General features: G+C 33.2%; 1 protein-coding gene across 2 annotated transcripts in view; it reads right to left on the bottom strand.

Annotated features, from left to right (window-relative positions):
- Positions 1–324: 324 nt before the first annotated feature.
- The window catches only part of LOC118181627 (structural maintenance of chromosomes protein 6-like), a 144,878-nt gene continuing 122,699 nt past the window's right edge, over positions 325–22,503 (bottom strand). For both annotated transcript variants that reach the window (XM_035350790.2, XM_035350789.2), the window contains 4 exons: positions 9,443–9,542; positions 9,179–9,337; positions 5,991–6,146; positions 325–1,185 (listed from right to left, as the gene is read on the bottom strand). In XM_035350790.2, coding sequence (XP_035206681.2) covers positions 1,006–1,185; positions 5,991–6,146; positions 9,179–9,337; positions 9,443–9,542 — 595 coding nt within the window. In that variant the 3' untranslated portion in view covers positions 325–1,005. The remainder of the gene's footprint in view (positions 1,186–5,990; positions 6,147–9,178; positions 9,338–9,442; positions 9,543–22,503) is intronic.

Below are 22,503 nucleotides of genomic sequence, written 5' to 3' on the forward strand. Positions count from 1 at the left end.
AGGATTTGGCGATTGGGTTTCCTAATCCTCAGTCGCCCTTTAAAAGGGGGAGTATGAAGGCATGCTAAGAAGGAGGTATTTCTCCTGCCTTCTTAGCATGCCTTCATGGTGTAGTGGTCAGCACACTCGGCAAGTATTGAGAGGTCCGAGGTTCGAGTTCTGGCATAGGCAGTGCTAATTTTTCAAGTCTTCTGCTTTCAAAAAATACCTAATGTCTCTACAAATATGCTGTTCCTTAACTTTTGGAGGGCACTGTATTTCATATTTCTCCATTATCCACATCATATTTCTCCATTATAAAAAGAAAAATGATTCTACATATAATAATTATATAATATACTTTATTATAAATTCATCCTATACAAATTATCATAACATAATTTTATATTTTAACAATTATAACAACATCATAGCATAATTTCGTATGTTAACATGTATAAAAATTATCAAAACATTTTCATATTATAACATAATTTCATATGTTAACATACATAACAATTATCATCATAACATAATTTTATATGTTAGCATATATATCAATTATCATGACATTTTCTTATTATAAAAATAAAGGCATTATGAATAAAAAATTTCAATTTATATATACTTATAAAAGAAAGACACACTTATAAAAAGAACACACACATTTATAAAAAGAAAGGTCCCTTTATTCACCAATTACTTGTGATTCAAAAACTGTCCTTATATTGCAAAGTATTGCTATTCTGTTCTTTTGATGTAGATTTTACATAACTCCACTGTGTATAAAAGTGTTTAGCAAATGTTTGTATATGCTTTATATGTTGTTTTTTATGTCATTAAATGGTATTTCACTTTGAAATGTGTAACGCTACTTCTTTGTTTTTAGGAGTTACCAAAACAACATTACATAAACGTTATTTATTTTTTTACCTTTTCTGAGCTAACCTTGTAACAAGAAATTATATGAAAACGTTGAATGGACAAAAAAAGAGATGCTTCAACAACTCCAATTTACTTGCATTTTCACATGGTTTCTTCGTCAGCTTCTGTTCGTTTTGGAGCAGGCATTTTGTGCACTCTGATGTAAGCAGAATCTTTCATAATGGGAATTTCGAGAGGTGATAGAAATATGAACTGCACATCTGTTTTTTGCTTGGCAACTTCTGTCAAGTGAGTGAAACTTAAATGACGATTTTGCGAGTCCTAAAAAGAAAAAATTTGAGCAATCAAAAATTTCATCAGGCACTAAAATATGGAACAAATAGATAAAATGCACGGCCCTGACACATAAGGCATAGTGCTAAAAATTTCTTTTGTGCATTAACACTCTGAGCATTACGGGTTTATCCCTGAAATTTCAAAGTTCCTCAAAATGTCATGAATAAGTGATATTTTCTTGATTTTAATTAAAAAATGACTCTTTCATTTTGTACCTTGATTCCTTTTCTTCCAATATACATCCAAACTGAAATCAGATACATTCAAAGCTAGCAGAAATTTTCATGTATAATGAATGTGGAAGGCAACCTTCTGTACGGAATTTTCCGGCAGTAACGCTGAGAGAGTTAACAGTTCAGTAAATTCAGTGTTAAGTTCAGAAATGTTTATAATTTTATTAGAAAGCTCTTACATGCACCTAAGCCAGTCAATAACAAAAGAATATGACAACACAAGGTTAATAATGTTACCAACAAAGTATGAGACGCCGGCAATCTATAGAATATCTAGGCATTTTTAGAATGCTTGACATTTTTAGGCAAAGTATGAAATATGAGAATTATTATATACTTTACCTAGGCATTGTATATAATACCTAGGCTTAATACAGAATGATAAATGCTGTTTAGGCAAAGTATGAGAAAGAGGTCATGCTAAGGCTATTATTTAAAAGACATCCATTGCTCCGAAATACATATATTATTATGAAAAAATAATGAAGGGGAGCCACTAAAAAACTTCTTTTCAAAACATATGCAGAAAAATGAAAGTTGTAGGAAACATATGTCTCAATATAGAAAAAAAAAATCGTATGGAATTTAGAAATTAAAATTAAGCCATTTGTTGCAACATGGTACGCTTGAATAACATTTTGAATTCATTTCATTACTTTTTCACTCAAACACATTTCATGTTTCAGCACTTTTTTTACACATGACGAATCCTTGGCCACCTCACTGGACTGAGCAACTGCAGTTGACCAGAGAGGAATTTTGTGGTCGGGAATATCTTCCAACACTAAGCAAGTTCTTGGAACATAAAATGAACTATGATCTCGTATATAGCTGTTTTAAAATACTTTCAGAAGTTCCAAGTGGATAGAAACTATCCTCTGTCACACCCATTACAACTGCCAATAAATTGTATGAATTATTACATACTTTCCAAAGGCAATGTGCATAATATGGAGATGTATTTCATATTCTGGCCATTTGTCATTCTATAGAATGCCTAGTCAATGTGTGAGACGTTTATCATTTCATACATTGTTGGCCAGTTTTCGGCATTCTTTAACCCCTTCGCACCGACTGTCACGTATACGTGCCAGCAACGAACGCACTTACCTACTGGCCGACACGCAGGCGTGCCAGAGGATTGTTCCATTCTCTACCGACTGTCACGTATTTGTGCCAGTACCTTGGAATGTTTCTCAAACTATAATTTCTGCCACAAGATGGCACTGTATGTACATATGGTTTCAGATACATGTAAATTAGACCTTCTACTCGAAATGAGAGAAGCATGACTCACATACAAGTGTTTTTGATTATATAAACAAACGGGGAAATAAATGTTTCCGAATGGCGTGATTTATGACGTCTCTTTAAATCGCACTTTATTTGCACGTGGCAGTTGTTTATTGTAAGTAGAAGTTTTATATGTGCTAAAGCGTTGAGTATTTCGGTTTACAGTTCAGTTTTTAGAAAATAATTAGATCTTGTTAGACGTGAATTCTTTCTGTTTTTACCATTTCAATGTCGAAGCGTCGAAAATGTTTAACGGAGCATGAAATAGCAGAAATGATGCAAAATATTTCAGATATTGATTCTGAAATTCTGATATTCTGATATTGATTCTGAAAGATTAACTGAAAGACGTTTTCCAAAACTTTGTTCAGAAGAGACTGATAAGAAAATGAGACGACGATGCTTCGTTTGTTCACATTCCCGGAAAAATCCTCCAAAACGGCAAATGAGTTATTACGAGTGCAAGAAATGTAATGTAGGACTGTGTGTAGATCCCAGTTTTCAAATTTTTCATATGAAAAGAGAATTTTAAGTAATATATTTAGTTTTCAGATGTATAATGTTAAAAGTCATAAAATGGTGAGTAATTAAAATAAAATGTGTAAAATATGCATTTAAACAAGAAATAAGGTAATTAAAGTATATATATAAAAACATTTATAAAGCATAAGCCGTTTAAATACTCTATAGAGCATTATTAAACAATGCGTTGATACTTCGGAAACTTCATGGATTTAGGCTTAGTAACAAAAAAGCCCCCGGCCCTGGAGAGATGCTCGCGTAAGACACTGCCGGCCTCAGCGATAAGCGCGCGTTTTCACTACCCAGCTCGAAGGGGTTAAAATGCCTAGTTATTCTACAGAATACCAGATTTCATACTTTTCCGGTAACAATAGCACTAATAAAATGAGGCCATATGGTTTTTGAAGCAGAAATATGCAGTTTGCCTTTAGTTTTCCTTAATTATGCAGCGAAAATTAATGATGAACTCGGGCTCCCGAAATCAAACCTCATTCATTAAATACTTCAATATGAGAGAAGTGAAAATGTTATTCACAAATTCACTTTCAAACACATTTTAATCGAGTTTTATTATTTTATTTTTGGCACTTTTCCTTTATCTACATGGAATACCATAAAATTGTAAGAATGAATAATATATAAGAACACATAATAATTCATAATAAGACAATTTAACTATAAAAGGGTGGAAGGGGCATTTGTTAACGTCAATTAGTGATGATTTCAAGTGGAAACTGCCTGTAGACTCTATAATGGAACCAAAATAATTCCTCCCAGTTGCTTCTTCCTTTTTCCAAATAAATTCTGACAGATAGAGTGAGATGTTGCCTTGCCACACTGTGTCGTATTTTATTTATTTGTTTACCCGATCCCCATAAATGCTTGACAGTTTGCGTACGAGCACTTGTTTCCGCATCTACAAAATTATACTTGTGGTTAACATTCAGATGGGAATAGATAGCTTCTTCAGGTTACTGAGTTTTGTACCATTTCAAACAGTCCGAATAAATCATGGTTCCGTGGTTAATATTTTCCGTGATGCATCGCAAAAGACAACGTGCTCCTCGGGTGCCACTACCAGAAATGTTTCTCTCGTCTCTCTGCAAATCCCAACAAAGTTCAATGTTTTATGGCTAATCGTTTTAGAGTTTTCCGAGATATATACATGCATACGTATAATCGAAACATAAATTGTAAAGCTAACAAGTAATGAGACGTAAGACCTATTTGGTCTTAAAAATTTTATGTACAGATATCTTTATCCTTTCTATACATCACACAAAAAAACAGCAAAATGAATATTTCTGTTGAAATAAGATACCCAAAATTTTTCACAATTACAACACTTCTTACAAGGAAATAATAAAAATAAAGGTAAAATTTCTTGTAGACACATGTGAGTATCTAAGACAGCACATGAATGTTTAAATGCTAACATTGCACTGCACTGAGAGGTCTAATCTATATCCCACATAAATGTATACAACAATGTTTTTATCTTGAGTCTTTTTCTTGAAATCCCCACTATAATTGTGTTGCATATATCTAACAATGCACAGCAAATGATATTTATAATCACTCACTAAGAATTTCTAGTCATTAGAATTTGGAGTACTCTTCTGTTATCGGGACCGCATTCAGAAATGTATATATGTATACATGTGTTCATTGTATGCGTGAATATATGTATGTGTATATATAGACACATACAGGCAAACATTCCTGAACCTAGTCCCGATAGCAAATGAGTACCGAATTTTGAGATATAGTTCAACCACCTCATTCGCGACCATGAGCGCAAACACACATAAGCTATTCGGACTGAATTATTCTGAAAATAGGGTGGAAGGATAGAGGCTTTCTGTCCCTGGAGTATATAAACTCTCTTTTTTCTGGAGAACAGAAGACTTTCACATTGGAACATGTAATAACAATCTTTTTGGACGAGTCTACGTGTTTTTGCAGAATGCCAGTAAAGTTTGCATTGGAGATGGTCGAACTATAATAGCATCAATGAAATTCTGACAGCTTTGTGATCCTAGTTTTCTAATTTTAGCTATGGGTTCTGAACATGTTCAGGCATGAGAAAATGAAAATGAAACCCGAAACAAATCAGATTTATTTTTTAATTATGGAAAGTCTATTAAATATTCCCCTAAAATTGTCAGTTTTATGCATATAAATACCTAAATTTTAATTCTGATACAGCTTAAATGAATTTTAGCAACTTAATTGTGATAAGAGTTACATGTTGACTCTAATTACTTTCATAGACAAAATATATGTAAATGTTATTTTTCTCAGATAACTGCTGACTGAATAATAAATTTTGACCATTTTATCACAAAACTACTATTATCTGGAGGAGATTTTATTTAAAAATTTTTTCTTGTCTGATGATCATCTTGTAGTACCCATGTCGAAACGTGAAAAGCAATATAGCTGGCAAAATTAATATTTTCTCCATGAGAAAAACATGGAACCTGATATACATATGGAAAACTGAAAGAAAATTAGGTAAAAATTTACAGTTCTTTTAAAATTTTATAGTTCTGGAAAAGAATTTTAGAATGACTGCAAAATGATAGTAATTTAGCTCCTGCAGGAGGATGCGCAGTGAGAACACAACGTTGAAGAACTAATGTAAATTTATTCCAGTTCATTCAATTTCCCATAATAGATTTAAAATTGAAAACGTGTTAAAAATACATCGAAAAAAGTTATTTGACCTTAATAACTTACCATAAAAATATCAAATTCGTCTAAAATTCGGAACGGCATTTCAATTCCTTCCCATAAAGACAACAGAAAGCAAATGCTAATGAAAGATCTTTCTCCTCCGCTAAGAGCATATAATGTTTGAGCATGTTTATCAGATTCACTATCTCTTGGAGCAGCCTATAAATATAAATTTAAAAAGATATTTATGAGCTTTCAAACATTTTGTTTTCGAAAAACTGATAGGGGATGTTAACAGGAAAACAAATTAAGTACTTCATGAAAAATACTTTAATTTGAATTGCAAAATATAGGGCAAATATAATGATAAATCAAAAGCCGTGCATGCACAGATACTCATGTTATAATAACAACAACCGAAATTTTGCCACAAATAAAAACCAAACAGTGATAGAAAATGGTATAAACTCAGTTTAAGAAAAATACAAAAATGTCTAAAATGAGAGAACTGAAGATCACATTTTTTACAAAACATAAATATTGGAAATTTAGCATAGCAGATGTGCTATCCAATGTTAAAGTACTTTTATTTCAAATCAAGCAGTATCAGTACCCAAAAAGTATGCTAATCTAAAACTATTATATACCGAATTATATCCAAATAGCTGCTGCCACTTAAAAGTCCCCTCTTGATTCTTTAGGTATAGATGCAACGATCATGTTAATTAACACATTACCTTATGATTTGATGTACAGGGCATTTCGAAACTCACGGCAAAAATTTAAGGGGTCATTGAAGGCATTTCTAATATGCGTGTTTATCACTTCTTAAATTTTTACCCATGGGTTTCAAAACACCTTACACACTTTCATTTCTACTTTTTGTTAGCTTTCACGTTGATGTCAGTGAGATAGATGTATATAGGAACACAGTTCTTGAGTGTTAGAGAGACTGGGCATCAGCCTCAAGGGAAGACTTCCACAAATTCAGGTAATACAGAATAAGATTCTGTATTACCTGATAAGAAACAAACTGATTCATGTGAACATTCTCTTGTGTCAGATTAGCTTTGATGGAATAGACCTAGTTGGTTTCAAGAGTATCAAACCCAAAGTTCCAAACAAGGCATTAAATGTCGGGACTAAAAAAACAATAAAAATGATAGGCAGTTAAATATTACACAGATATCATGTGAAGTTAAAAACAGAATGCGGACTACTATTGAATTTGAATAATTATAACAGCCTGCAATGGATTATCCGAATAACAGTATGGATAAGGAGTTTGTTCATAATATCAAACCGAAATCTGAGAAGATAAAAGGATTCATGACAAAGGAATTAGCTGAGGTTGAAAGATTCTGGATAAAATATGTTCAAGAAACAGAGTTCCAAATGAAATTAATACAATTATCTCGAGAAAAGGGAGTGAATAGATTTTCTAATTGATTGCCCTTGACCCAAATTTGGAAGAAAATGGATTTGTACGTTTAGGCAGACAGCTTGAAAATTTATGTTTTACTATTAGTCAAAAACACCCGTGGATATTTCCTGAAAAGCATCACTTTACAGAACTGCTAATTATGCAAGAACATCAAAATGTGTTGCATTCCGGGGTTTCTGACATGCTCGAACAAATCAGAGATCGTTATTGGATACTGCCAAATATATTATATTGCCAAAACATCAAAAAGGTTTTGAACAATTGTTATAAATGTAAAAGGTTTAAGGCATGCTACGGAACTCAGACAACAGCTCCATTACTTCTCGATAGAGTTAAAGAAGCATGTGCTTTTGAGGTTATTGAAGTGGATTTGGGCCATTGTATGTGAAGGGTATAAATGAAAAAGCATACATTGCCATTTTCTCATGTGCAGTAACTCATGCTATTCACTTAGAAATGGTTTTAGGTTTAATAAGTGAGAAATATCTTCTCACTTTCTTATGTTTCATAGCAAGATATGGATTATCTAAAGTCATTTAAGGAGAAAATGCAAAAACTTTTAAACAAGTAGGATATGATCTCTGAAGATTATGGATGTCAGTTACCATTGATCAGGTTATGAATTATTATGAGAAAAGGGGGATCAAGTTTAAATATATAGCAGTAAAGGCTACTTGGTGGGCGGGGTTTTGGGAGAGGATGGTACAGATAATAAAAGTTTGTTTGAGGGAAAACTCTAGGAAAGGCTTTATTATCTTACAAAGAACTGCAAACTGTAATAATGGAAATTAAAGCTATTGTTAATTCTCAGCTGATTACTTATGTATGATTACTTATGTATATAATGATTCTTTTGAACTATCTTCTCTAACTCCTTCTCATTTCTTAGTAGGCAAAAGACTGACTTCTCCACCTAATCTAGCAACATCTACTGACCATGTTACCTAAAGCATCCTGTAAAGGTAGCTATCTATATTCTCAAAGCCTGCTGAATAACTTCTGGTGCAGATGGCACAAGGAATATTTACTCCAGTTGAAGACAGCTCATCATACAACACTTCTTGACGTTGCACATAAGTTCCAGATGAGTGATGTCATTTTACTACAAGAGGACAAGTTACCTTGCTATATGTGGCAGCTTGGAAAGATTGTAGACATTCATAAAGGAAGAGATGGAAAGGTGCGCAGTCGCACATTGAAGACCTCAGGATGTTAAGGAGTTAGTATGTTAAGGAGGTCAGTGCAATACTTTATTATTTAGAACATTAGAAGTTTGTAAATGTATCTTAATTTAATTTTATATGATTTAATCTTTACTTCTGGTGAACTTCTTCATCCCCGGAGGGGGGGGGAGGATGTAGTGGAAATTATGCTAATACAATGCCGTCTTGCTACAGCATGCATCATATAGAATTTTAAACAGGTCACGATTTTGTACCAAGTGCTTCTTTTTCTGTCTTTGCTTCTGTGGAGGAACCTGATTCAGATTCATCCCCTGATGCCCAAGTAACTTAATCCTGTTGCATTTAATTTCCATCGCCAAAAGGGTGATGCTTGTGTATAAAGAGAGCTGCTCATTTTGAAAAAGGAATGCTTTATTGCTTACCCAATTGTTATTATTTGGAGTCAGACAATCAGGGAATTTTCAATACAGACCACAAATTTCACAGATTCCATTTGAAACCGAAACAGTACATACATACAAACATCAGTTGCATTTTAAATATCAGCTAATAAAAACACAGCCAAATTAAGCTTTTTCTTCCAAAGAAAAAAAGAACATGGTTAAATATATTTACAAACTTACTTCTATAATTAATGTTTCCTGATTATCATCAAAAATAAGGTCTCCAACAAATCCACTTGAATTCAGGTAAGTAATGAAATTCATAGAAAGACAAAGTTTCGTATTCTTAAGAATGTTTGCAAATTTCTTGGATCGTTTTTCCATCATCTCATTAATTTTCTAGATAATAAAAAGAGTGTAAAACATTTTCACAAGCTTTCAGACAGGAGAAAGAATAACAATAAACATATATATGTCAACAGATTTTATTAAAAAAATTCTCACAATAATGTATGATTCTATATGTTCCAAGTCGGATTTTGCATGCTCCAGTTTTGCTGTTTTTTCTTCATATCTTCGTTTTAGGTTTTCCATCTCACAGTTGCTAATAATAAAAAGCACATATATTTAATGTTTTTATATGCATATGTATGTACAATATTTAAACTTTATTTCCGTTTTTAATGAAGAAAATTTCTCTCTTTATATCCTTAAAGATAACGGCTATTTATCTGCCACACTTCTGATGCATTCTGATTTAAATTAGCGCAATCAGAAGTTCCTCTTTAAAGACCATGATATATCTCCTCTTTCAAACGCATTCCGAAATCATTATAAATGTTAGCATAATACAGACATATTGGAAAATTTGCATTCTCCTTTCATCAAAGCAATGCTGAAAAGGAAGAGACATGCAATGTAAATTAACTGATAATGACAGGAATAAAATACAATTGATATTTAATGAAAAATCATTAACAGAATTTTGTACAAAAGCATTAGTACACATAAATTACAATGTTTGGCAGTTACTTGCAAAATAATAAAATTAAAACCAGACTTATGGAAAAATTAAGTTCACCTCTCATAGAAAATAATTTTCTTTAATATGGTTATGTGATCACCTCGTACACATATGCATCTTCATTTCATAGACTTTATTTAAGTGTTGCTCAAGTGTTGTGGAACTGTATACCACTCTTCTCAAAGTGCACTTTTGAGCTCCTGCAGGGTACGAAGAGGAATTTGGGGTGCTGGAATTTGGCACCCTAAGGCATCCCACACATACTCAATCAGGTTTAAGTTGGGTGTGTAAGGTGGCCAATCCATTAGAGTGATATCATCTGACACTGCATATACTCGATAAGGCCAAGCATTGTCATCCATTAACAAAAACTCAGGGAACAATAACTGCATCAGAAGATCATTTCCTATCACTGTCGGCTCGAAGAAACCACAAAGCGACTACAAGAGATTTGGTTTTAGATCATCAGGCTGCCATGGAAATTCAAATTAGCTGTTATCAGAGATATGTGGATAAGGTAATGGAAGTTCAAGTTATACTGTTTAGAGGTGCCAACAGCACCTCTAAACAGTATAACTTGAGCTTCCATTACCTTATCCACATATCTCTGAGCAGTTTCAGAACCTCCTTGAAAGACGCAGCTCGGTGCAGCCATTTATCATGATTCCCTCCCAAACAAACACATTTGCAGAAATGGGGTATTTCCCATACAAGAGAAGACAGGTTGCCTGTTCCTATCTCTCTCCAGATCAAAACACTTTTAGATCACTGTTCAGATTGTATCTTTGTTAATCAGTAAACAAAACTCACACCCAATAGTCTTGGCTCCACTGGAAATGATGACAGTACTAGTTTTAAATGGGCCCCTTTGGAAGCTAAAGTGAGTAGGACACAAAATATTGATTTTTCTCTACAGGCAAACCTCGTTAAGCCTTCATGCAGCAGTAGAACAGCTAATTTGAATTTCCATGGCAGCCTGATGATCTAAAACCAAATCTCTTGTAGTCGCTTTGTGGTTTCTTCGAGCCGACAGTGATAGGAAATGATCTTCTGATGCAGTTATTGTTCTTGGTCACCCTTGATCAGGCTATCTATCAACCAATCCAGTGCTTAAAAAGTGACTCCAAACTCTTGATATGACACTTTGAGGAATATTTAAATCTTGGGAGAGCTGCATTTGTGTTCGACCTCTCTCGATTCTACCAATCATTCGCCATTTTAGACCTTCACTTAATTCATGCCTTTGAGGCATAACTACTGAATACTGATCACTCTCAAAACAACATTCATTTTAAACAGACTACAGACTGGAATTCCAACATGTACATTGCGCACCACACTGCCAATCATCGAATTTGCATATTTCTGGCACTGACATATGCGTGAAAGTGCAATTTTTTGTTCAATTATATTTAATTAATATAAATAATTACAGCACTGGGCACTAATTGCAACACTTAGTGAGCATATTTTTCTCATTATACTTTAATGTTGAGGACCAGTGTATTTTAACCCTAACTGAAGTCAGACTGGTGTGGTTATCCTTGTAGTTAACTGTCATGGCTATGGTTGTAACTTTCTTGCCATTGTGAAGAGATTTACTAAGGCACGGAATGTAGACATGGATGTAGCTGTTGAAGATACAAACAGCAGTAAGGAGTCCTTTAGAGTATGAGAACCCAATCCAGCCCATACAACTAGGTAACAATGCATTGATTCGTAGTCAAGTACTTACCGATTGATATACAGTGTCTGCCAGTGAAGCAGAAAATTTTAAAAGTCCAATAGTTCATTTTCTCACGAAGGGGCATGGAAATTTTGGATTATTGTTTAATGTCATCTGTTAAACATAGAGCAGTAGTCCAGTGTACAGCGTGCATTCTGCATAAAGTAAGATAAAACATTCACTACATAGACAAATCCATTTTAAAATTTAGGGAGCTTGTTCTGTAAACAGTTTGAGGAAGAAGAAAATTACCGTAAATATTTCTCAGAACTCAAAACTCTATATGGAAGTACTCTAACTCTCATTCTGCATAATTCTGCATTTTATAAGAATGGTGACTGTGTGACTTTAGTCGATATTGGAATCATGGGTACTTTTCTGTTTCGCCAGCGCAAATCTCGCCAAGCAGACTTTATTGGCGACATACACATAAAAAATGTTAACAAATGTTGGTTCTACGAATTTTTTATTTTGGAAGTGTAAACATTTTAATATTGTTACAAATCTTATAAAAAGACAATAAATTTGTAAAATGTCATTAATTTAAGAATTTACTATGCGTTCATGGTACAACATCCTGATTTGCCAGTTCATATCACGTGACCCCAAGTGATCTCATCTCATAGGAACTATGCTACAAAAATCTAATTCTCTCAGTAATTATCTACATTAATTTCAAGTTAAATCTTTTTTTGGAATACAAGTTAAATGCAAGGATTATTTTAATTCGTACGAATAGCTTACTCAGAAATGATGTAAAACCGCAGTGCTTTACTTCGCTAGTGCATTCTCATTAGATTTGATGAATTTAACCCTTGACTTTGCCTTTTCTATATTTTCGGTTTCGGGTGAGCAATGTGATTGCATCCTAATTGACTTAATTACCGCGAATGTCCTTAGGGCATAAAACTGAACTATCTGGTAAAAATTCTATGTAATTGTATGCCAGTATTAAAAGAAACAATGAACCTGATAAGAAATGGCTGTGACTTGTTTTGAAAATGAGGCGTAAAAGGTTACCAGTGAGGATATTCCGTTTGGCATGGGTTGCACCATTAGTGGCAACTTTATCACCTGCACCGGCAAAACGGAAAAGTACCGAATCATGAAAATCAGCTGATTTGCATGAAAAGCCATTGCAAAGTGTAAAAGTTATGGTGTGGTATGCACTTTCATCATCTGGTATCATATTTTTTAGACTATAGAGGAAATACCACAACTGTTAATCCAGACCGCTAAAGACACATGGTCAGAAGATTTTTGATGCAACATCTCCCTAGGTTTCCAGAAATTAATTCCCCCAGCAGGATACGGTCACAAGTCATACATACTGTCAATGACTACTTTAACAGAACTCTTCCTGGATAGAGTCCTTCAATCTTCATATCCAAACATGGTGACATGGTAGCCTGCAAGATCCCCAAATTTACAGACTGAGAACTGGATACTTACTAACTTATAGACTGAGAAACTGGATAAAACGAACTTTGAAATATAGCATTTTCAAGTGAAGGTGATTTAAATACAGTCAAAACTTTGGGAAGTCCATCAAGACAGAAACTTGTGAAGTAAATCAAGCCAAACAAGACAAATGATTTTATAAAGACACAAAAGCTTTAGCAATTATTATTCTGAACATGATATAATCATACGAGGTCATGCACATAAAAAATATAAAACTTTTTATAAAATGTGTGAGAAATTACATAAAATTTGTGAGCCCAAAGGCCATACAGAAGATGTTTATACATTTTTAGAACGCTTTCGAGGCCATTTAATTAACATTTAAAATGTAAAGAGTATTTTTTTTTAAATGTTCATTCTGACTGCCTTTTTCCTAGATTATAAGTTTGAATCATGATTTCCATGGTTTTCATAAAATTTCCAGGAGTTTTGATTTTTATTTCTCTTTCTGGATTCCTTTATTCCTTCTTCCTTTAACTTTTCATATCTCTATTTTGTTTGTGAAATTAAAATAAATGATTCTTTTCTCTTCTGTAGTGAAAAAATATTTTCTGGAAATTAATTCTGTTATTATCTGATTCTTGACTATATTATACATTAACTTTCCTTTTCACTTCCTGTTCAAGTTCTGCTGATATATTCATCTCTCAAGCTAAATTCCAACATTTCTCAAGAATATTTTCTCCCATCTGGTGTACTTGTTCACCCTCGAAATCGATAGAATCTTGACAAAAGTGTACAAGGTTGTTCAATAAGTTCGCGGAGCGCCATCTATTCATCAATATTAGATTTAAAACTTCGACGCCATTTTCATATTTGTTCTTTCTTAGGAACACGTCAAAAGTTTCATTTCGATCTGCTAATTTATTCATTGCTTAACCGCCCTTTATATCTAACATGTTGTGCCTTTTTTCAGGTATGGATAAAATTGAGCAACGTGCAGTTATCAAATTCTTTGTAAAGAAAGGTTTAAAGGCAATGGAAATTCATAGCGAAATGGTGAATGTGTTGGGTGAATCTACTCCTTCAAAAACAATGGTTTGCAAGTAAGCTAGTTTATTCAAAAGTGGTCGTACCAGCCTTGAAGATGATCCGCGAGAGGGGCGTCGAAAAACTGCATCAACACCGGAAATCATCGAAAAAGTACAAGATATGGTATTGGAAGACAGTCGATTGACTGAAAGAGATTTAACAGAGGTTTTAGGCATTTCATTGGGCACAGTGAGCAATATTTTGAGTGTTAATTTGGGTTTCAAAAAACTCTGTGCAAAATGGGTGCCGCATTCTCTAATGATGGAGCAAAAACACATTCAGATGCGACTTTGCCAGCAACATTTGGAGCGTTTTAAGAAGAATAAAAGCGACTTTATCTGTTGATTTATCACAATGGATGAGACTTGGGTCTACCAACATGATCCTGAATTAAAACAGGAGGCTAAGGAGTGGTGTGAACCCAGCTCTTCGGCTCGTGTGCAAAAATCAGCCAAGAAGGTGTTAGCATCAGTTTTTTGGGATGCGAAAGGAATTTTGTTTATAGATTACCTTCAAACTGGCAAAACAATTAATTTGGATTATTATTCTAACCTTTTGAATCAACTAGACGAAAAAATTCATGAAAGAAGACCCGGATTACAGAAGAAGAAAATCATTTTCCACCAAGATAACGCACCTGAGCACATAGCTCAAAAAAGCACTGCTAAAATAACTGAATTGAAGTACGAATTGTTGCAACATACAGCTTATTCGCCAGATTTAGCTCCCTCCAACTTCTGGCCCTTCCCACACCTCAAACAATATCTCCGTGGAAAACGATTTTCTTCAAACGAAGAGGTAATAGCTGTCGTGGAGGGATATTTTGAAGAGCTGCCGAAAAACCACTACAGTCAAGGGATCCATAAATTAGAAGACTGTTGGAATAAGTGTATTGAAGTTGAGGAAAACTACGTTGAAAAATAAAGTCATTTATACAAATAAAAATTGGTTTCTTCATTTCTGTTCTGCGAACTTACTGAACAACCTGGTATGCCGAACACAAGGATGTTGCTCTGCCTGATTTTTTTACTTTAATGTATTTCTCTTCAATCTTAATCTAAATTGAATTTGAAGTAATCATTTCATCACATTGTATTGTCATCCGTAAACAGTCAAAGTGCAAGATTTGAACTCAATAGCTTAATAGAAATAGTTTTAAAATTGATGACAAAATATTGACCATAGTGACAAACACAATGAGTCTTAAACAAAAGCTGATAAAAATATTCCTAACTCCTGATAAAAATATTCCTAACTCCAAATAAAATAGAGTTTCCGTATAGAGTTTTTAGTGCCAAGTTCTGAGAAATATTTATGGTAATTTTCTTCTTCCTCAAAGAGTTCACAGAACAAACTCCCCTAAATTTTAAAATGGACTTGTCTATGTAGTGAATGTCTTATCTTACTTACAAACACAAACCCTCACAAACTACCTGCAAAGGTCATGCTGAGCATTTACCTTCTGACTGTTGTACTTTATGCCAGCATAACACAAAAACTAACAAATCACAATAAACCAAACCTGAACTGAGATTCAATCTGTAATCAATCATCAATTACAGTTGTCAAATGGTGTCAGAATCCACTGTCCGGGCAGGTTCGATGATTTATAACACTCGAACAATTTGTAACACAGTTTCTGCTGAGTACGAGTTTTGAGCTGTTTTAGAGTTAAAAAACAATGTTGATTTCAAAACTATATTTTATTTTCTTCCTACCACATCAAGTTTTTTTCTCTTACACCTATACAGGGTTCGTACACATTTCCTTACATGAAAATTAAGGACTTTTAAGGACCATCAAAGAAAAAATTAAGGACCTATCAGCAAACAAAAAATGAATAGAATAAAGGAATTATCCATACAACCGACTTCATGCTTGTAATTTCACTTTAAGAAACTAATAGAAGTGTGTATTATGCACTATTATTAAATTCAATTTAATACTTACCATAAAACAATTTTGAAAATTAAACTAACTCCCTACAAGTTATGAAGTAGATAACATTAAATTAGGAACATAATTTCTTGAAAAACATGTATAAGTGTATTTTACACTAATAACAGTCACTATTTTAGAGATTTACATGATTATTATTTAACTTATTTGATATTTATTTAAACACAGTCAACTACTATTATAATCACACTGTAAGAATATTTTGCAGATTAAAATAACTGATTTGTAAACATACAATTTATTTCCTTGGTTTTTTGAAAGATACTAGATTTATAAACTGTGCAATAAAAGATACAAAACATTTGTGCTTTTTTTAAAATCTGAAATCTTTTCAGCTATTTTAACATCTAATTTATTTATGTCTATTTCCTTTTCTTTAACTATTCTTCTAAGTTCATTTGCTTTGATAAACAAATCAATGTTCCTGCTGGTCTCAGCTTCATCTGCTAAAGCATCTACTTCTTCATTAATATCTTTAATGTCCCTTTGAAAAAATTTTTTCTTCTGCTTCATATAATCAATTTCTTCCTCAATAATATTTCTTTTCCTCTTTGAATTTTCAGATTTAGTTAAAGAATTTTGTTCTTCTAAATACTGAACGTTCTTCTAAATACTGAACTTCTAAATAACGAACTCCACTTCTTGCAGAAGCTGCTGCTGATCTCATTTCTTTATTAATTTCGATATTAAGAACACCTCCAGAAAATTTTATGTAATCAAATACTGTGCATTGAAAAATGTATGATGAGTCACTTAAATTTTCAATTTCAATTGCTTTATTTACAGAGAAGCCCCTTTCCACAGAGGCCTGTTCATGTGACAAGATAAGAATACTTGTCACAGTGAATACTTGAATAGTGAAAATATACATTTTTTACTATATATATATATAGATAGATATAATTTATTTCCTAAACAATATTGATTAATTGATTATATTATCTCCTAAGTTTAATTAAAATAGAATTATTTTAAAAGAGTGAATCCATACTGGTAAGTTATATTTTGAAAGATGTGTATATATATATATATATATATATCCGAAACATTTGTTAATTTTACACCAATTAATATTTTATATCCTTGATGCCGAAATCGCGAATCATTATTTATTGTATTTTGCTTTCATCACCGCATGTTTATCAACGGATGACAACTTGAGTGATGAATCATGCAGCGACGCCAAATAACAGAGTATTATCCGATTAGAGATTTAAGTTTAATGCGCTAAAATGTTGACAAGGAGAGATTTAGCAGAAACTTCTTTCCTTATGCTAAAAATAGATTTTGTTAATGATACTCATAGGACAAACGATTATATTTAGTGCTATTTGAATTAAGAATAACTGATTTGTTATTCACATAAAGCCAGAACCAGCGCCAGAGCTCGCATGGCCGCACCAGGCGGCAGAATTTAGCGAAGTTAAACAGAAGTTTTTCATTGCGATGACAATGCCCAATCATCAATCAATTAACGGAGGGTGAAATCTGTAGTATGGTTCTAAATCCAGAAAATACAGCTACCGATAGTGAAGAAAGTAACAGAGAGGTTACTGAACGAGAAAAAATTTTGATTGACAAGTTATTCAGAATTCTCGACACAGCAATTACAGGACTTGAACAAAGGAACTTAATAACTGAACAAGAAATTATATGTCTATAGTATTAGTCTAAAGTATTAGCAGAGAAAACAAATCAAACAACTCACATTGAAAGAAATGTTTAATAAAGTAAACATATAAATATTAAGCTCTTTTCTTTTGTAAATTTTGATACCCTTTAAATCATAAATGCTTCATTAGTTCATAAATAATGATTTCATATTTTCAATTTTATAATTTCTACGTGCCATCTTAGTAGATTTAAAATGATCTAATATCCAGAAAAATCTCAAATCTGGGATGGCCAAAGTCCCGACGAGTCCAGACCTCGGACTTTGTACTGTATAAATATATATATATATATATAATACGGAATGTATATTTTCAGTTAAACTTCTATTCAATAACTTTAGTAATTCATGAAAGTTAATTTTGCGTCTAGTTAATTCAGGAAAATTAGTTTCAATTAGTTGTTTTCAGCTTTAAAAATATTAAAAAATTTTTAATTAGTTATTTTCAACTAATAATTTTATCGCCATTAGCAAAAATTATGCATTACTATCAACAACATAGGTTTAAACCAAATACTTAATTGTCTATTGAAGCTTCAAAACGTATTTCCGAACTTCACTTTTTCTCGGCTAGCGTTACCGAATTTGCCCTTGGCGACCTAAAATCGAAATGGAGCCAACAGATTTCCCACGAAATCGATAACAGACCCTCTGCAGAAATAAACTCATAATCCCAATATCCCATACATATAGTATGTGCAAAAGAGAATAAACTCCGTAGAAGGTGATAAAAAATTAATTTATGGCTTAATTGAAACAAACACAGAAATTAAGCTAAGCAAAACCGTGTAAAAACGAATTGAAATGATAAAACGAAACTTAATTTTCATGTGAATTTTCAGCGCTGACTCTCCCATTCTAGAAATTTTAATTTGTTTCAGACAAAGACCACATTTAAGGATTGCAATCCATCAATATCCAGTCTTTGTAGTCAACTTGATGAAGCCACAGTTTATTGAAAATGCACTTTCCAGGCATCTCGTTCCTATTGGCGTCGGAAGGGTTGTGGCCTTCCAGGTTGGGATTGCTCTGATTTTGAAAAATATTTTCAGAATCCCCCCTCTTTTTTTTTTTTTTTTCTCAAGCACCTTCATCATCACTTTTGCCTCTTAAAGAACTTCCGGCTTCATACTTTTGTCACAATCTGCCTAAATTTATGGATAACACCTGTTTCGAAAGATTGGGTGAATAGCCAATCAGACACTGATACTTTCTCATTCGGGTAGCTTTTTTTTTTTTTTTTTTTTTTTTTTTTTTATCGTTTGCAACGCAAATTTGCCAACAGATTGGTTAAGAGCCGTATAATTTTAATTCCATGTTCCTGAAAAATCGTAATTCACACTTAGAATGGCAATCATTAGAAATGATAAGAAATGTCAAATGAGCAAAATTAAGGACCGTTTATTCATTTTGGCCAAAATTAAGGACTTTTAAGGACCAAAAATCATTTTTGAAAAAATTAAGGACTTTTAAGGACCGTACGAACCCTGCTATACACCCAGTACCTCACTCAGCTGAGCTCCCAGTGCCAGTTTTCAAAGAATTACCCTCTTTGGAAAAATATCAATACTGTTCTGGTGAATATCGGATCGAGTCCTATGATGAAGATTTTTATACTGAAAATGATTTCATTCATAAGGGATTTGACCAGCATGTGTTGAATAATTTGGGAATCCAAAAAAGTTTCAGAGCTGTTAGCATCAAGACTACATGAGAAAAACTTGCTTGGAAAAGGAGCTGAGGTATCCTACTTTTGATCAAGGGAAAGTGCGTTTCTGCAATACTATCGAACTGAAGATGGATTTGTTTATTGCCACAACATACACGGTTTAATGGAACAGTTGAGAATTTAAACCTGTAACATAACTCAATGGAGACTGTTCATCAATAGCTCAAAGCACAGCTTGAAGTGTGTCCTCCTCTACAATGGGTATTTATTTGCTGCAGTCCCAACAGGCCATTCAATTTGTTTGTGTGAAGAATATGAAGACATAAAGAGAGTCATTGATTTTTTGCAATATCACATGCACTAATGGATTATCTGTGCTGGTCTTAAAATGATCTGCTTCCTCCTTGGCCAGTAATGTGGATATACCAAGGATTCCTGTATTTCCCTCCCTCTCTCTCTCTCCCTCTTTTGTACGTGAAAAAGTAGAGATTATGAGAAGCACTGGGTGCAGTCAAATTGACCATCAGGATCTGACATGAAACCTAGTGATATGAGCATTCTACATCAGGCACTTGTCGACATACAGAACATTATATTCACATGCATATAAAACTGGGTCTCATGAAGTAATCTGTTAAAACTTGGCCAATTGAAAAGACCATTTCAAGTATCTCATTTTGGCATTTTTTAGCTTGTCATTTGAAAAGATAAATGCCAGTGTGTTTGATGGTCAACAGATTTGGCAGCTCCTTAAAGATGAATATTTCGTCAGAACAGTGACAGAATTGAAAGAATGCTTCATTAGCATTCAAAAACATTGTCAAAGAAAGACATTTTAGGAAATACATGAGCACAGAATTGCAGCAATATTGTCTAGCAACTTTTGGAGAGGTTCATAATGCTTGTTTGCAAACTGCATATTTTACATAGCCATTTTGATAAAGTTCCGTAAAATCTTGGTGCAGTTAGTGATGAGCAGGATGATCGATTCTACCAAAATTAGAAGGTCATGGGGGGCTCAGTACCAAAGTAGATGGGATGTGCATATGAAATCTGACTATTGTTAAAGCATCAAGCAAGAGTGTTCAGAGATTAAATGCTTCAGAAAAAGCCATAAGCGAATATTTTTACCTTAATATGGATGTTTGCAATTTGGTAAAAAAAAAAAAAAAAAAAAAAAAAAAAAAATTTACTACTTACATAAACAAAATTTAACTTGCAGTAACTATATATAGCCTTTGTATGAATAAAACTATAATTTGTGAACAGTATATTTGGTAACTTTCCTTTCATTTTTTTTAATTCTTTATATGCATGTTTTGTATGGCGTTTGAGACAAAGAGATGATATTCTATAGTTTAAAATGTTGACGTGATAGACTAAAACTGAGCTGAATTCAGAGGCCAAAAATTAGTCAAAAACAAGTGACAGATCTAAGACAACAAAATTGCTGTTCCAAAGTGTGTAATTTATACTAAAAAATAAGAAAACTTAATGAGCTCTCTGTTGTTGTCTAAGTATGATAAATACTTCATAGTGGTGATGTCTGAGCTCTAGAAAAGGTCTTCATGCATTAGATGATATACTTTTGTCGGAATTTTTACAATACGAAGTACGATATAAAAACACTGAATGAAAATATTTAGCAGCTAATCTGAATACTGTAGCATATTGTCTATTTAGTTTTACCTTGTGGTGGCTGTAAAAATAAAAAGGATGAGACAGATGGTCTAATTCGACATTTCTGATATATTTGCATCAGAACGAAGAAGAAACGTAACTAAGCAAGCAAGTTAAAAAAAGTTAAATTTCCTCTCACCTTGAATACTATGAATACTTGAATATAATATGTTCATTGGATTTCTAAAACACTCTACGATTTTACTGTTTAGAAGTCAGCTGCACATTCACCTTCTCTAATTATTTAAGGATGTTTTGAGCCTAAGGAGTAGGACAGACAATAATAAGAATAGGCGAGATTCAAGTTACAGGGAAGAACTGGAGATATATTTTTAGATATTCCAATGTTAATATTACTAATTAATTATGTATGTGGAGATCATCGACGACCGATGCTGAGTGAATTACCAGTGTGGTGACGTCATCCCAGCTTAGCGCACTGCGGAGCAGTTAAGACAAGGCCAGATAGCGTCCAGACGTGGACGAGAGTGGAGCATAGCAGATGGCTTGCTTGTCCTCAAGAGTTGAAGAAGACAGATGGTCTTCTTTGGTGTTTAAGTGCCTTTGATGCTTAAGCCAAGCCGTACATATTATTTAAAGCTAGCTGTGGATATTAAGAGAATAACGTATTCTATCAACTCCGGTGGAACTAATAGTGTGTGTGAATTGCTCATCATTACATGAATCCTGCAACATTAATTTTTACTTACATTTTATTACTTTTATCTATTTCTTGTTAGTAAAATAAAAGCATTTAAAAATGCAATATTTGTGCTCTATTTGAAAGTAAAACCTACAAATTTTGGCAACCAACCGTGCGGCAACAAACTCGAAAGTGTGCCAGTAGTATTCTGAACTGAGTATTGAACTGACTGAGTGAACTTTTCTTACAAGTTATTGGATTTGTTGGATTACTGTTTAAGTGTGTGGATTACCCCAATTGAAGACGATCATCTGTCGGGTGAGTACAAAACTTTCTTTCCAATATGAAGTTAGTAGAAATTCCAGAATTGGAAGCAGCCTTAAAGAATAGTAAAAGTTATGAAATCAAAAGTTTGCATAAGCTTATTTTTAATACTGATGGAGACCGAAATAACCGGAAAAAATTACGTGAATTTTCTGGCTTTATATTTAAACCAGATTCTTAAGAATTTAATAAGAAAATAGATGCAGTGCAGAATAGTTTTACTTTGAATGAGTTAATTAAAGTTTGTAACATATTGTGCATAAATTCAGAAGGTTTAAAATCAGAAGTCGTAACCCGAATTGTCTCTTTCCTATGTGATTTATCTGCATTATTTGAAAATATTTTGCATGAAGAAAATAGTGATACTGAAGA

The sequence above is a fragment of the Stegodyphus dumicola genome, chromosome 1 (genome assembly GCF_044657685.1).
Source record: "Stegodyphus dumicola isolate Sdum_Otavi_A_Nest chromosome 1, ASM4465768v1".
NCBI lineage: Eukaryota > Metazoa > Arthropoda > Arachnida > Araneae > Eresidae > Stegodyphus > Stegodyphus dumicola.